General features: G+C 33.9%; 3 protein-coding genes across 4 annotated transcripts; 2 read left to right on the top strand and 1 right to left on the bottom strand.

Annotated features, from left to right (window-relative positions):
* Positions 1-3,342: 3,342 nt before the first annotated feature.
* On the top strand, positions 3,343-4,444 carry LOC18992685. The gene is made up of 4 exons (XM_006416116.2): positions 3,343-3,649; positions 3,745-3,804; positions 4,022-4,068; positions 4,158-4,444. The coding sequence occupies exons 1-4, from the start codon at positions 3,479-3,481 to the stop codon at positions 4,243-4,245; spliced, it is 366 nt and encodes a 121-aa protein (XP_006416179.1). The 5' UTR covers positions 3,343-3,478; the 3' UTR covers positions 4,246-4,444.
* A 2,146-nt stretch (positions 4,445-6,590) lies between these two features.
* Positions 6,591-8,041, top strand: LOC18992684 (transcription factor MYB3). The gene is made up of 3 exons (XM_006416114.2): positions 6,591-6,976; positions 7,061-7,190; positions 7,383-8,041. The coding sequence occupies exons 1-3, from the start codon at positions 6,844-6,846 to the stop codon at positions 7,939-7,941; spliced, it is 822 nt and encodes a 273-aa protein (XP_006416177.1). The 5' UTR covers positions 6,591-6,843; the 3' UTR covers positions 7,942-8,041.
* A 3,900-nt stretch (positions 8,042-11,941) lies between these two features.
* LOC18992683 (probable alkaline/neutral invertase D) lies at positions 11,942-15,097 on the bottom strand. 2 transcript variants are annotated; one of them, XM_024153121.1, is made up of 5 exons: positions 15,055-15,097; positions 14,443-14,809; positions 13,805-14,236; positions 12,856-13,414; positions 11,942-12,433 (listed from the first exon to the last, which is right to left on the bottom strand). In XM_024153121.1, exons 2-5 carry the CDS (start codon positions 14,779-14,781, stop codon positions 12,141-12,143), a joined length of 1,623 nt encoding a protein of 540 aa, XP_024008889.1. In that variant the 5' UTR covers positions 14,782-14,809; positions 15,055-15,097; the 3' UTR covers positions 11,942-12,140. The 2 variants fall into 2 exon arrangements, with proteins under 2 accessions (XP_024008889.1, XP_006416176.1); XM_006416113.2 differs by having other exon boundaries at positions 14,443-14,790; positions 15,055-15,070.
* Positions 15,098-16,446: the final 1,349 nt, after the last annotated feature.

Below are 16,446 nucleotides of genomic sequence, written 5' to 3'. Positions count from 1 at the left end.
AGCTATATGTATTTAAATATTCTATAAAATAACGAAATAGATTATATTTTTTTGAATATAGAATATAACTTTGTGTTCTAATTCATAACTGTAACAATGTGGCAAAATAAAAAATTGTTATTATGTATAGTAACTATTTAAAATAAAGACACGATTGTTGATAAGATCCTACAAAGAAAAACAAGCCAAATATTTTAGGCATTTTGTTTTTTTCGAACCCACGTACTTTGGGCAACAAGTGGGTCTGTTCCACCAGACCACAAGAGTTTGCTAACGTTGTACGCGTTAATAAAGTAATTTATATATTATCAAGACCGTTAACAAAAATGGCCAATAGTTAAAGTTGAGGACAAACCATGACAGGTAAATGCAAGAATAACTGATTTTTCAAACTTATACAAATGCAAGAACAATAACAAATAAAAATAATTGAAAGGAAGTAGACTTCTAATCTTCTTTAGAAGTCTGCAAGAATAGATAAATCAAACAAGAAAATTCATTACTTTGTAATTATAACACATAATAACGTCAAATTCATATAAATGCAACACAAAAAACAAATAAACATGTCAAAACAAGAAAATCATTTTTACAAGTAACAAATATTTCAAAAATAAATTTTTTAAAAAAATAATTAGGCAGACTTCGTATGCAGTCTGCTATGATATGCTAATACGTAACAGCAGACTTCATCTATAGACTTCTACTGCTTAGATGTGCTAATTACCTTTCAAACCAAAAAAATTCATAACTTTATAATTATAACACATAAACACACCAAACTCATACAGGTGCAAGAATCATACATAAAATGCATTTACAATTTAAAATTAAAAAAAAAACATTACAAATACTTTATAAAATGCATTTTAAAAATTAAAAAAAAAATACAAACATCCGTTCAAACTCCGCCGGGGAAATTTCACGTTGAAGTCTTCTAAAAAAGGGTTATTTTTGCATTTGACCAAATATTTGACTTTTCATAGTAGACTTCTTTTTGCAGTCTGCGAGAAGAAAATGTTATTTTTGCAATTGACCAAAAGTTTGACTTTTAAAGCAGACTTCTTAAAGTCTGCTGACGAGTAAAAAAATTCTGCTATAGTAAAGAAGTCTGCTTATGAAGTCTACTCTACAAAAGAAGTTTACTCAAGGTTATTTTTGCAATTGACCAAAAGGTTGACTTTCGAAGCAGACTTCTGCTATGCGCAGACTTCTTTAACAGTCTGCTTGTAGGTCAGATTTGCATTTGACTGAATCTTAATTAAATAAAAAGCAGAAGTCTGCTATTTATTTTTTTTGTAGCAGACTTCAATTGAAGTCTGCTATAAAAGTCAAAAGTTGTCAAAATCTTGGTCAATTGCAAAAATAACCTCTCGAGTCAAATTACGAAATAGCAGATTTCTAAAGAAGTCTTCTATAAAAGTCAAAAGTTATCAAAATCTTGGTCAATTGCAAAAATAACCTCTCGAATCAAATTACGAAATAGCAGATTTCTAAAGAAGTCTGCTATAAAAGTCAAAGTTCTTCAATTTTTTTGGTCAAATGCAAAAATAACATTTTCTTCTCGCATACTGCAAAAAAAGTCTACATGATTTTTTTTGTTTACAAAGGACAATTCGCAGACTTCTTTTGAAGTCTGCTTACACAAATATTAAAAAAAGTCAATTGCAAATCTAACCTCTGCGTTGACTAGCAGACTGAAAAAGAAGTCTACTTTCGCGAAACAGAGCTAAATGTTAAAGAAAAAGTAGATGTTTACCTACTTACGATTTAAATTCGATTAACTTTGACAAACACCCAGAATTTTGTATAGCACCGATAACAAACTAGCTAAGTCGTTGTTATGCAAGAATCTCCAAAAATAGATGATTTATGAAATTGGAATTTATAAAAATGAGCATGAAAGAGTTTTTTAGATGAAATTGGAGAGAAAATTGTAGATAAAATGAAGTTATAGGCGACATAATAAGCATTTAGAGTTTAAAAATTGGTTGGACAAACATTTAGAGCTTCAAAACTAGTTGGTAATGGTGGTTGGCAAAATTGAAGAAGATGGCATTTTCGTAAATAAATGATATATTTTAGAATGGTTGTGTCTTTTTAGTATTTTTTTTTTTATAAAAAAAAACTAAAAACATAATGGCATTTTTGTGAATATATGTGGTTGTAAGGAGATAGTAGGGAGAAAGTGACATTTATTAAAGAAGGAGAAAAAAGAGATTACTTTTGCATTTGACTTTAAATTGTGGGTTATTTGTGCAAGTACCTCATGTATTTAATAATGATGTATGTGGCGAGTTGAGTTTAGTTATTTAGATATTGCTGTATATAATAAGGTACAATATGTGCTTTAACGTGACTCTTATCTTCTTATGAATCAGGTTGGAAGAAGAATGGACATTTCATCTCCTATCGAGAAATTACATTTGTAAGTGTTGAAACCTTTTACTTCTTGTTTCCAAGATTGTTAAGTTGTGTCGTCCAACAATAAAAGACTTATACTGTAATAATTTTAAGTGCATATTTACTTCTTTAACCCTGTTTTTTTTTTGGATTTCTTAAATGTTTCCTTTTCTTTTGTCGACGACTGGTTTGCAAACAAGGCTATTTAGTAGTATACAAGCAAAAGTAGTCATCGATTAAAAAAAAGGAAAAACTTAGAAAGGAACTTAGAAAGGCGTTTCCGTACTTTTCTAGTTTATTTCATTGTTTATCCTTTTCTTTGTCCCTTTTTTTATTATTTTTTGAAAAAACAATTTTTTCTGTTAATCAAAATTGGATGCATTTCTAAAGTATTTTTTATGTAATACAGCCTTATAATTTAAAATTTAGTAATAATGAAAAAATTAACATATTTTAATTTAAAGTTTATAGTACATGTGTAGTAAATAAAAAAAAATCAGCACTCCAATGAGCGTAAAATCGGCATTTTCTATAAATAGTTCAAAAAAAATTAATTTTTCTCCGTATATTAAGTAATATTTTAAATAGTTAATTAATTATTATATAAACTATAAAACTTTAAATACTACCATTATATCTTTTTTTGATGTATTCGGCTCCCAAAACTGCTCTCAGCCTGGCTAACAGTGATGTAATAGTTGGGTAGTCGAAAAAAAAAAAAAATTCTTCTCTTGATGTATACATACATATTTACTGATGGAGGCGCAAAAATTAGTAAACTATTTTTAAATAATGAAAGTTTAAAAGTATAAAAACGGGAAGAAAAACTTTGACACTGAGGATTTTTTATTTCTTATCCACACCATTTTTATATGCTTCATATTTTAAGCCAATCCTCCATTAACATATTACATTATTACCCATTTACCCGATCCCCACATGATCTGTTTCGATATCCACAAACCACAAGGTCCACAACCAAGCAAATTCTTCTGTTTTTCCCACCATCCATATTTGCATATAGTGATATCGATATACAGAACAAGTGTATGTCACTCGAAATTTGAATTACAAAATGTTGAAATTCCCACTTTGTTGCAGTGAGTTATCTTTAGAATCGAAGATTCTAGCTTTTGCTGCTCCCCTGACGACTTATATCTCGCAGACGAAAAGAAAGATTGTTTTGGGACGAAGCGATTCCATCAAAGTTTCTGCAGCAAAATCCGGAAATTTTTCTCTTGGTTCGGTAGGTTTTCACAACTCAACAATATGCAAAAGCATCGTTAGTGAAGAGTTTTTGTTGATTCTTCAAAGGTTTACATATGTGATGGAAAATAACAGATATTCAAAAGTTGTGAGACTTGTGGAGCCAAAGGAGCAATTGATTGTCCCGGTTGCAAGGTACTAATTCAATCTTAAATCACTATATTCTAACCATATCTTCAAGTGAGTCTATATATGTACCGTATGTTCAATCGAATCAATTCTACTTTGTTTTTCCAAACCATAGATATTGATCTTACTCTTTTTAATCTATATTTCTGCATATGTATTTTTATTTTTATTTTCGCAAGAAGCATTTGTATGATAGAAGAATTTTTATGTTGCCTGCCTCCAGGGAACAGGTAAAAATAAGAAGAACGGAAATATTTTTGAGAGGTGGAAGTAAGTACAAATTAAAAAGATGAATAAACAATTTTCTAGTTTGATGAGTTATTATGTAAATACTATATTGAGAAACTGAAAATGTGCAGATGTTTCGAATGTCAAGGATTCGGTATGAAGAGTTGTCCTAAATGTGGCAAGGGAGGGTTGACGCCTGAACAGAGAGGCGAAAGATAGAATTGTATACTACTTGTTTCTCTTACACAAAGTTAAATTTTGTGATGAACATGTTTTCTATCTCTATAGCTTTTTAGTTGTATAACTTGCAAGTATAGTAAAAGTTTATCTTTTGGACATAATGTATATTTTCATTAAGGCTTTTCAAATTTGACAGACTAAATAAAAAGAAAGTTATAAAGGTTGTATGGAATCATAATTTGATATGCGGAAACGAAACGTTTAAAAATGCAAAGAAACATTTCTTACAAGGTTTCTTCGGAAACGTTAACGTATATAAGGATTATAACTATCAAAGCCAAGTACTCTTATTTGTGTTGTTTGTATTTGTGGTTCTTACGATAATTTTTTTTATCAATTGACTTTCAAATAATAAAAACAGAGCAACAATTAAAATTACCACTCGAGACTCAACATTAAAGTAAAATCTCGTATTTTGCTCCGCAAGAAGACGATCATGAAGCTAAGCCGGGCCACCCATTGACAAACATGAATGAAGACGGCCATCTTTTTGTAACGTTTTCAGCTCTTACAATCGAATTCGTCGAGGGCAATGCTACGGTGAAGGAACAACATCTAGATTGAGGTAATAGAACTGGAAAGTGCAATATCTAGGCCATTCATAGGATTGGAAAGAATGTCGATAACCGGTTTACAATAGGAGACTATCTCTATTTCCAAAAGGCGCATATCAAATACACTATAAACAGCCCGGAGTATACATCTTAATTAGTTGCAATTAGCCAGGTTGGGCCTGGCAAGTGACGGCCTAATGGTACGGAATACGGCAAAATATACGAGATACCCGGTTCAGAGCCTACGGTTAAACAAAAGGTCCATATCTCTTATGATGGTTTTTAGTTATTCATAGCTTATGGCTCCCATAAACCACTGAATAGTGGACGTCAAATTGAACAGTGGTTAAAACGAAAACATTGCACAGTGGTTGGATCATAGAACACTTAACAAAAAATTGTATGGTTGAAAAAAAAAAAAATATTAGATAAAGAAGAATAGATTGGTCGAAAGTGTATGGTTGAATAAATTTATAAACTAACTTTTCTTTTTTTATCACTTCGCATATAACGACAGTCAAAATCTTTATCAATTTTTAAGATACATTCTCAAAAACAATTTTGATGAGATTTTTTAAAATGTGCTAGATTCTTTTTGTATTAATCTTATACTCCGTCTTTTGTTTTCTTTAAGAATTTTTCGTCGACACATTATAATGGTGCAAATGACCAAAATTGATGTCCTTTTTGAAAGAACAAAAAAAGAGAGAACTAAGCACAAGTGAGAAAGATAGGTTGTTAAATAGTAGACTTTTATAAGTTTATGATATTTTGTGTTTATGTATTACATCACGTTGTAAAAATCAACCCTATTTTATACTAACAACAATTTCGATAACTTGTCTAAATGAGTATAACCGTGGACGAAAGAATATTAACATTTATATGATTCTATACCAAGAAAGAAACCCATTTGAAAATTAAATAAGCAATTGTTACGTAATAGTATATATTTTTAATTGGACCGTCATTGTAATGAAAATTCGATATATAGCTTAACGGACACAACACAACAGTAGAAGACCAAGAAGAGACAGAAATACACATGCCCAACCCAATAATTCAGTTATCCAACTAATCTATAAGAATAAATAAATAATTTTGAACAAGGAGACAAAGAGAGGGAGAGTGATAAATCATACGAGATGGGAGGACACGTGGAAGTATGCGAGAGAAGTAGCGTGTGGAGAGAGTGATTGGAAGAGAGAGAGAGAGGTTGAGTATTGAGATAAAAAGACAGCTACCTACTCATCTTCCCCAATCTATCTACCTACTTTCTTCCAGATCTACTCTCTCTTTCTTTTCTTTTCTTTTCTTTTTTTCTTTTAAGCATAAATAAATACAACATTGCTGGTATATTTATGCTAAGCTTAGGTTATATATATTTTTCAATTGACGCATTAAGATTTGATAAAACAGTTAAACTGTTAGAAATGGCAGATCTACTCTCTTTTTTCACACAGATATGAAGAAGGTCCTTGTAGCTTAGGTGACATATTCAATAATATGCAATAAGAATGGTTAAGAGCAGTGATGTTACACTTCAATGTAATTTGAGATGATAAATTTTAAGTAAAAAGAAACTTATGATTGGTAAAAAAGATTTTGTGGAATGGTAAAATCATTATGATATTTTCCCAGATTATCTAAAAAACGGAAAAGTCAATAACCAAACCGTACGATCTGCATCTGAAATAGATAACAAAGAAAAGGAGAGAAAAAGTTAGGAAACTCCCCCACGTTCCTCCTGTGAGTGTACAATCAAAAATAATTTTTCCCCGGTGGTTACAATATTCTTTGGCACACAACTAATTAAAAAATTAAACTTCATTTGCAGATCAAACTATAGGCTTGGGTATTAAAATATAGTTTGTTAGTTATTATAAATAACATTCAAAACGAAACATCCTACAGGAACCTCCCTTCCTTGAAAACAAAAACACACCAAAGTCCTCTTCCTCCACATAAGACACATATACACATACACATAGAGATTGAGAGATCGAAGAGATTTAAAGGAGAGATGGGAAGGTCACCTTGCTGCGAGAAAGCACATATGAACAAAGGAGCTTGGACTAAAGAAGAAGATCAGCTTCTCGTTGATTACATTCGCAAACACGGTGAAGGTTGCTGGCGATCTCTCCCTCGAGCCGCCGGTACTACATATATCCTCTGCATATATGTATATATATAGAGAGAGAGAGAGAGGCTGATTTAATTAAATTAATGAAATCTTGCAGGGTTGCAGAGATGTGGTAAAAGTTGTAGGTTGAGATGGATGAATTATCTAAGACCAGATCTCAAGAGAGGTAATTTCACTGAGGAAGAAGACGAACTCATCATCAAACTCCATAGCTTGCTCGGTAACAAGTTAGTCTCCTCTCTCCCTCTATCCCTCTCTTTCATCAATCAAAACAGAGGATCTTGTAAACAAAAACAAAAATCATGAGTGAAATTTACTAATTTGGGTGGAATTTTCTCATGGGATTTTGGAAATTTTCAACCTTTATCTGTGATTTTTGTGGGAAAAACACTGATAAATTCTGGGGAATTCAATTGCAGATGGTCATTGATTGCTGGGAGATTACCAGGAAGAACAGACAACGAGATCAAAAACTATTGGAACACTCACATCAAGAGGAAGCTTCTCAGCCGTGGGATCGACCCAAACACACACCGTCCGATCAACGAATCCACAAACGCTCCATCCAAAGCGACGCCGTCTCTTCAAACCGGTGTCGTCGACGAGTCTGTAAAATTCGATTTCGCCGGACCGGATAAACAACCGACGGTTAAACCGGAACCGGGGGTACAAAACCGGGAAGAAGGTTATAATAACTGCTCGAGTAGCGGAACGACGACGGAGAAAGATATTCAGACGGACGACGATTGGGTGCTCAACTTGGAACTCTCTGTTGGACCAGCGACGACGAGTTATCGGTACGAGTCAACTCGGAAGGCGAATCTTGACTCGGCCGAGTCGACTCGACGGTGGGGCCCTGAGTTGTTCGGGGCTCAGGCTTCGGTGTGTTTATGTTGTCGGATAGGGTCCCATGATGAGTCGTGTCGGAGTTGTCGAATTTCCGATGTTAGAACCATTTGGGAGTCGAAAATTCTTTAGGAATCTTTCATATATTAGTTTAATTTGTAATTTTGTTTTCTTTTGTAACGCATCAAGTAACAAAATAGCATAATTTATCTGATGTGAAAGAGATTAATTATAAATATAATACCATTATCTGTTATTTGATCAAATCCATTAGATATATTTTCCATGTCAATTTTCAGGTAAAGGCTATGCACAACTAACTAATTCAACCGAATTATTTATACTGTTTCCTAACATTAATTAGTTATATATCGTAAACCTACGAGACAGAGTGACTAGATATATTGCAGATGATGTGCAGAGCAATTACGCAGTCTTTGACGCAGACGCAAAACCATACCTAAATGTTTGGTTTGGTGTCATCGCTTTTTGTCTGTGTTTTTTTTCTTCAGTTTTTGGTCCTAACGTTTTTGCTATTCGCATTTCTTTCCCTCAGTTTAATGATTTGACAGAGTTCACCCACTTAGTTTCCGTATTTCAGATAATTAAGCTAAACCCTGGATTCGGTGTGCTCGTTTTTACTTTACTTTCCTATGAATTTTCGAGTATTTTCAGAAACATAAACAAAATTTCGAAAACGTGACAGAATATTATGTCACGTGACAAAGATTATTTTCACAATAATCGTTGTGCAGGCAGGCATGTTCGAACATAAAATTTCATTTTTTAGGTTCATTCTTTCATTCAATGAGTTTCCAGAAAAAATCGTTTAGTACCATCAATACCGTTATATTTATAGGTCATAGGTGGTTTTGTGTTTAATCATTTACATATATGTATAGTGGTTATTTCAGTGTATATATGCAACTCGATTGCTCTTGCTTAGGCCACGCAGTCATGTGATTTTGGAGGATCTCAAAACACAAAATCTCTCTGGAGACTGACACATGTCTCAAATGCCTATTTATAATCGAGCATTTCCGCTATCATTAATCATCAATTGAGTTGTAATCAAGCGTTGTGATTAGAAGTTAAATCCCTCTCCTCTTGTTTGTCTCATTAAGAAAAAAAAAATTAAAGTCAACATGGCTTTCACTTCGCTTCCGGTTGCGTTTTTTGCTTATCGGGGAATGACGAGTGTAGCATATAAACATGATAAGATAATTGCAATTGATAGCTAGAGAATAACAAAATAATATTCTCGAGGGTCTTTCTTTAAAAACTGACTAAGATCTTCGTTTACGTAATGGATATCAACACATGAATGGATCCTTAGTCAGCAATCAAAAATTGAAATTTACACATTAAGCTTTTAGAAGAAGCACGTCACCGATTTAACAAAAAAAAGTTTATTGAATAGTTGTTGTTAATTTGTTATGATTATAATTAATAGTCATCACCATTATCTTAAGCTTTTAGAGTGGACTGTGGACATCGTGTAACGTGCCAGCTCCAATCTGGTTCCAGCATGTGGTTTCCTTAAACATTCTTTCTATTGAAAAGAAATATGATATATAACGAAATCGAAGTTTAGGCTCTTTTAGGTAGAATCTCACCTAAAAGCTGGTGTAATAACAATATGTAAGTGTGGTTTCGTTTTACAGATATAAATTACAGAATTATATATCATGTGCATCTAGAGACAATCTTATTTCATTGAACCGTTAAATCCTTTGAATTTTGTAACATGTAAAGCCTTTCTCTGCATTGATGGCCTTAAACCTTTTTACACACAATTATATGAAAATAAAAGTAGCATTTTTGAAAGAAACAAAAAAAAAAAACAATCAAAAGATATATTTGCAGTCTATGACCAATATATTATATATACATGATTTTATGTATTATGTATACGAAGTAAAATGACAGTAAAAGGGAGTAAATTCAAAATATATGATCAAAACATGCAATAGTTTTGATAAATTTGTGTATAAATACCACTTACAATTCTCATTTTTTATTATAAAGAAAAACGCATGTTATGATTTTTAATAATTTTAACAACTTATACAAGTTGTATGTAGCCCGCGGTATAGAATCCTCCGATTTAGAATTCAATAACTTAAACGGACGAACTGTTTCTATTTTCTTAGCTTTCTTTTATAAAAAATTATTATTCCAAGAGAGGCCAAATTCTAGAATATAAGCAGGTGAGATGGGGTAGAAGATAGATGAAAACAACATGTGAGATGTTGGGTGGTAGGTAACCGAATCTATGATCAATGAATAATGGAAAAGCGATAATTATAACAAAAATATTTTATATATGCAAGAACAATAATAAAAATGCGGAATATTAATGATAGTACGAGTTGAGAGGAGAAAGTGATGATGTTGCACATGCAGTTATAGCTAGATTGAATCGCATCATCTTTAGCCAGCCATGCACTAGTCTATCTCTCTTTCTTTTGTATTATCAATTTATACGTAAACTTCCTACATCTATTCATACGTGTATATAGTGTAAAGAATCTAAAGATGTCATCCTTCTTGATCGAGTATGTTGAAGGCTCCGGTTAAAATCTCAGCCCTGAACCACCCCTTACGCCTACACAAAACTTTAATGTGACGTTTGTAGTAAATTTACAGTGGATATAAAATAAATATTGGTTAGCTATCAAATATGTAAAATCTTGCTAGCTATCGTTACCATTGGAATTTGGATAAAGGCGGGTCACGAGACTCAAGACTCGCGAGTCAGGAAACTAAACGCAAACGAAAAATTAAATGAGGCGGGGGCCATCACCTGACAAAACTAACCGATTTTTATTGCATGGCTGAGAATCTCTCTTCTTCTTCAATTTATATCCTAATGGTCCATGCCTCTATGTTATTTTTTTTCAATTATTACATCCTTTAAAAAAAAATTTGTTATGTTTTTCCAGACTTCATAGGAGAATCACCTTTTTCACATGAAGACCATAAGTTTTGTCTAACAGGTCTGAGATTATGTTAGTACTATATCAAAGAATTTATTTGACAAATTAAAAAAAAAACTTTATGAAGAATTTGAAACATAAACACACTTATATGAACATACAGTATATGTATATTGTAGAAACGGCCTAATTAATATATATAAAAAAACGTATCATTTTTTCAAATATCATTGACTCTACGCCTACGGACTTGCCAAACCAACTCAGCACACCTTCCATCTTCTTCCGTATCAAATACATGTAAAAGTCTTTTATATATATTTTTTCAAAATCAATGATACTGTGAACTAGCCAAAATCAATTATGCCACACCTTACTTGTAGGCTTGTCGCGATATAGCAAATGCTATGAAGAGTTGAAGACTATGTGCATATTACTAACACATATCATGTTTACTATTTTATTGGATTCCCTATCAAATACATGTAAAAGTCCTCTCACTTTTTAAAAAGAAAATCAATAACATCGTATATATACTAGCCAAAATCGATTCAGCGCACATTACTTGTAGTGATTTAGCAAATGCCTTAGATTAGAAAGAAAGTGCCATATCACTAATACAAAACACATTTAGTATTCTCATGCATGTTCTTCCGTTTGAATAACATGCAAAAGGCGTATTCACTTTTCCAAAATTAATAATACTGTGCGTGATTTAGCCAAACTCTGAACACTGCACACCTTACTCGAACCTGGAGGAGTTGATTTGCTTGGATTTGGAGGAGGAGACAAATTCCGTGTTAAATCAGTATTCATTGTTAGTTTGCTCAATATTTTCGAGTAATATTCGTACTTTTTAATTAGACCCTTTAAAAACAAAAAAAAAACTCATACTTTTCTTTGCCAAATCATCACGATCGACAATAGGAGACTTTTTGGCAATTAAAGGATGTCTGAACATGTTTTTCATTTTATAAAAAAAAAGATAAATTGTACTCTTTCCGTTTCACAAAAAGTGTCGTTTTATTTTTGTTTCACAAAAAGTGTCGTTTTATATTTTCAATGCAAAATTTAAACAATATTCCAGTTTTAAACCTATTAATTTAATGTATTTATTAGATAAAAAGAAATTATTTAATGTATTAATAAGAGATAAAATTGTACTTTTAATAATTTTCTTAATATGTGTGAAAAATGTTAGAATGACATTCTTTATGAAACGGATGGAGTATGAAAAAAAAATCATATACAAAATGGTTATCAATATCATAATTCCACTACAAGCTTAAGAATAATAATAAAAAAAAAACAATTATACAAAATGCGTGATCTCGTAAAACAAAATTTAGAAACTACCAAAGCTCAGCCGAATCTGCTCAAAGAATTGACTTATCATGTCCAAGAATAAGATCTCTTAATGACAGGTTTGGTCTGTTTATCTTCTTCCAATGAGATCATTCCAAGATGAGAAGGATCTTCTAACAACATCTTGGCGACCAAGTAACCGGCGATGGACCATGTCTGAAACTTCCTCGCCTGTTTCCCGATGAACCTTCCTGATTTTCCGTCGTAGTACTCCGGCCAACCGTCTTTCAAAAGCCGTGACTCCGCCAGGTCTATGGCCCGCCTCGCTATCTGTGGCCGTCCCGTCTTTATGCACGCAGCTGTTAATAGCCACAAGAGCACTGCTTTTTGCGGTCGCCGGAGAAAAAACAAAAAGACACAAAAATGATTATCCGTACATAAAGTAAATAGTAGTATAGAAGGAAACAGTTTTATGCAAAAAATTAACACACTTTCTTTCCTAAAATATAGCTCCTTATTCCATTGAAAATACATCAAAATATAGCTCCTTATTCCACTTAAATTTTGACAAATGAAAGAACTTTCCGTAAAGAAGATCCATGCATTTTTCCTCAATGATTTTGTTTCCAACTTTAAAAAGTCTAAAAGTAATTTAGATAGCTGTCTTAACACATTCCTTTTACCGCAAATCACCACTAGTTTAGATCCCTATCAAATATTCAAATGTTGACTTCCACAAAGTAAAGAATAACTTTGATAAATAGAACAATTTCAAGAAAGGATAAAAAAAAAAAAAAATTACCTGGCCAAGAGCCTCCATTATGGTAACTCCAGCGAGTATTCTTGGGATCACAACCGGTAACAATCCGCCACTCGTGGCTCTCGATCGCCGGATGACAGATCTTGACCGGCATTTCTCCGACCAGCTCCTCCCACCGTTCCTCGATCAAGTCCATGATCGCCGCCGACTGCTCAGGCGTGGCTAAGGAAGCAAGGATGGCTACACAGTTGCCAAGAGCGAACCACCTGAAATCCATACGAGCCGGACTAACGTTTCCTATGAAGTAACCGCCACGTAGAGGCATGAAGTCGAAGACCCACTCAGGGATCGAATCAGGGATGACGTTGAACTTGTTGACTGCTGTGTGAGAGTACTCCTCCGTCTTGTAACGGTATATGTCGTTGAGCTGCTGAAAATCGAGCCAGAAATAGCTTCTCATGTGGAAGCTAAGCGCGTGTAGCCGCTTCGCTATCTTCTCCATGAACTCTTTCCCTTCCGCGTCGTGCTTTAGCATCGACATTGCTGATCGTAGAGCCATGAAGAAGAGAGCTTGTATCTCGATCGGGTATCCATAAACCCCCTGCGCGCGCAAAAATACAGGACACTCATTCAGTTTATATAAACCGAACCTAAATTTGTCTTAAAATCAATCTTCACTGTTTTTTTTCATACCAAACAAACCGAACTAAAACCAAAGAGTCCACTTAATTTTATATTTATCATTTGAACTATAGTATAAGGAAAATAAGTTTCTTGAATCCACATATCGTTAAGCTTTTTTCATCCAAAGTTTTAGTCTAATCATCCAAAACCGAACCAAATTGATCTCCAAATTAAACCAAACCAAACCAATTTTTTTTCTTTTAATATAGTTCGGTAGATAGTTCTCTAAACCGAATCGTAATTTTAACCCTACCAAGTTCTTATTGATTTGAATGATTTTATAGAGAGAAGAAACTTATATAATTACCATTCTTCGATCGACCATGGAGCAGCCATCAGCGCAAAGCAACGTAGGGAAAGTATCGAAACCTTCGGAGAGACAAAGAGATAGAATGAGTCTCATTCCCTTTTGACACTCAGGTGTTTCAGCCAAAGAATGGTCTCCGGTGGATTTGGTGTAGGCTCTGAGGAGAATGATCCACCAGAAACCTGAGTCAACCGGAGCCACTCTTCCGATCGCGCTCTCTCCGAAGTCAGCGATGACAGTGTCTGTTTTCTTGATCGGGTCGTGAAGGACCTTGAAGCTAGCAGGCATGGCGCCTTCGCCGAGCTTGAACCGGTCGATTCTTTTCTCCCTTCCTTGGATTTGAATTGTCTTGAGGAGGAAGTTCTTGACTATCTCTGGCTCTCCGTTCATTAGGAAAGCTAATGCGCTTGGAACAAAATCTCTTACGAAAACCTAAACAAAACATTTTTTGAGCAAAACGTTCAAAAATTCAATGGCTTGTCTAGAGAACCGGGATTCATAAATACCTAACGTAATCAAAGAATAGTTTCAAAACAGAGCATGGTTCAAAACAGAGTATGGGATACACCAAAAGTTTTGTTTTTTTTTTATATATACACCAAAAGTTATAAAAGAGAGAAAGAAAAAATGAACGAAACCTGGTCATAATTCAAGACTTCCTCGGAGGCATGGTCGTAGGCAGCGATGGTACCAACAGGTTGGCCACGGAAGTAAACCAGAGAACGACGTAGAGCGTCCCAAGCCTCGGCGACCATAGGATGTGGCTCGAACGAGTTTCTAGTGGAAGAAGCCGGAGTTTCCCAACCAGACCGGCCGCCGGAAGAATTGACGCTGTCGAATATTCCCATTTCGCTGAAGGACCTCTCGTCGAACGATCTTTTCCGTTCGATGTTTAGCCTCGGCCGGTCAAGTAACCGAGCCAGGTCGTCCAGCTCCGATATCGAGCTTTGTGAGTTTACTCCTCGGAGATCGTCCATATGGAATCACTGAATTTTTGGTTTAGATCTGGAATATCATATATATTAAAAAAAACGGAAAATGTAACGGAAATATTTAAGATTGGATTTATCTGGATAAGGGTGATTTAAATTAGTAATCGTCATTAGTACTGTTCTTGTTAATGTCAAAACAAAATCGTGTAGTTATCAAGATCATTACAACAGAAAAAACTATCGATGCCAAAAAAAAAATATTGAAAATGCAGAGAAAATCGTTGTAGCTCAGATCTGAGAACGAGAGGATAAACGGACCTTTTTTAAGACGGAGAAATCGGCCGGCGAATAAATGTGAGAGAGATAATTAAGAAGAAGAGAGAAAAAAAAGGAAAAAGAAAGGAAGAGGTGAGATATATATAGAGGAAGAGAAAACGACGAACGTGGAAAGTCTCTCGTTTGACTGTGGTAATGGTGGAGAGAGAGAGAGAAGGAGAAGGCTAGTGGCTTTTGTCGCAGAGAGAAGGTGATTGGAGCGTGGTGTTCACACGCAAGAAACGACATCGTTTTCTGCTCCTCTGACAATCTTTCCCTGGCTTCATATGTATCGATTGGGCCACTGGACTTTTCGCCGGTTCGATCGGCTTTATAAGTTTTTATGTTATTTTTTAAAACTTTACCCATAGTTTTCAGTCTTTATAATTTGGCTTTTCATCATTGTAAATTGTGATAGCTTGACCAATTGGCATACCCTGTCGGAGTTCAATATCTCGCTTATACCTTTTCTAATATTTTGGTATCGTCCGGCAAGTTGCATGCTGAAATTACCACTTTGTACGTTAACTTAAATGCCATGATTTTCCTTTTTCCTTTTATATTTTTTCGTTTTCTTGCGGTTGAATTTATCATTGTTGATATGTGTGTATAGGACTTGTTCGTAAAGAGGTATATGCTGAGAATAAACTTTGGTCACATTGAATTCGCATTTTCCAAATTTAGTCAAGATACTCTTTAGGAAACACGTACGTATAAGGACTGCTTAAGATGGCATTTTTTGTTGGTGAATTCAAATGATTTGATTATGGGTCATTTCACAAAAAAAAGTGTCATATATCTTGAAAATCAATCATAATTAGTAAAGTTGACAATAGCGTAAACTGAAATAGTTGCTACGTGATAAAACTTTTCCATCGCAAGTTGATAAATTGGTATATAACTGTTGATTTGTTTCCATAAAATAAAGCGTGGATTTTGCAAAATATAATTGTGAGTTGAGTTTGGCGGTGCATGCGGTTCAACTTACGTAGACGTACGTTGTAAATTAGGTCTAATTTCTCTCCCTGATTTGTATATTTGCTTTCAAGTTAGGTCTTGTAGTTGATGGGAGCTGAGAGCTGTTCACGTTTTCAACTATTAACTCCATCTGTGTGTCTGTGTGTATGTTAAGGACCCAAAATTTGACTTTAAACCTTAAATTTGTAGTACAGAAAACCAGAAAAAATTATAAGCTGTTGACTTATATTCAACCGAAATTCTATGTGTTGTTACTTGATTTTGTTTGTTACGTATGTAGTCATCAATGGGGGGGATTGCTTTTCGTTTTCTTCTTCTTGGTATTGATTATTGAAGATCTAATGCATTATGCGTGCGTGTAAATCTATTTAAAGGCTCATAGTTTCGTAGCTTTCACGTAAAGTCTTCAAATAATGG

This window comes from Eutrema salsugineum, unplaced genomic scaffold, assembly GCF_000478725.1.
Source record: "Eutrema salsugineum unplaced genomic scaffold, Eutsalg1_0 scaffold_5, whole genome shotgun sequence".
Taxonomy (NCBI): Eukaryota; Viridiplantae; Streptophyta; class Magnoliopsida; order Brassicales; family Brassicaceae; genus Eutrema; species Eutrema salsugineum.
The sequence above is the reverse complement of the archived record's forward strand: the minus strand, read 5'-3'. Positions and strand labels throughout refer to the sequence as shown.

Bases quoted from the DNA above. Each gene is read 5' to 3' on its own strand.
- LOC18992685 (XM_006416116.2), top strand. From the start codon at position 3,479: ATGTTGAAATTCCCACTTTGTTGCAGTGAGTTATCTTTAGAATCGAAG. The intron at 3,650-3,744 runs GTAGGTTTTCAC...GGAAAATAACAG, and splicing joins GAAATTTTTCTCTTGGTTCG to ATATTCAAAAGTTGTGAGAC. The intron at 3,805-4,021 runs GTACTAATTCAA...GCCTGCCTCCAG, and splicing joins TTGATTGTCCCGGTTGCAAG to GGAACAGGTAAAAATAAGAA.
- LOC18992684 (XM_006416114.2), top strand. From the start codon at position 6,844: ATGGGAAGGTCACCTTGCTGCGAGAAAGCACATATGAACAAAGGAGCT. The intron at 6,977-7,060 runs GTACTACATATA...GAAATCTTGCAG, and splicing joins ATCTCTCCCTCGAGCCGCCG to GGTTGCAGAGATGTGGTAAA. The intron at 7,191-7,382 runs GTTAGTCTCCTC...ATTCAATTGCAG, and splicing joins CATAGCTTGCTCGGTAACAA to ATGGTCATTGATTGCTGGGA.
- LOC18992683 (XM_024153121.1), bottom strand. From the start codon at position 14,781: ATGGACGATCTCCGAGGAGTAAACTCACAAAGCTCGATATCGGAGCTG. The intron at 13,415-13,804 runs GTAATTATATAA...TTGCGCGCGCAG, and splicing joins CCATGGTCGATCGAAGAATG to GGGGTTTATGGATACCCGAT. The intron at 12,434-12,855 runs GTAATTTTTTTT...CGCAAAAAGCAG, and splicing joins TAATGGAGGCTCTTGGCCAG to TGCTCTTGTGGCTATTAACA.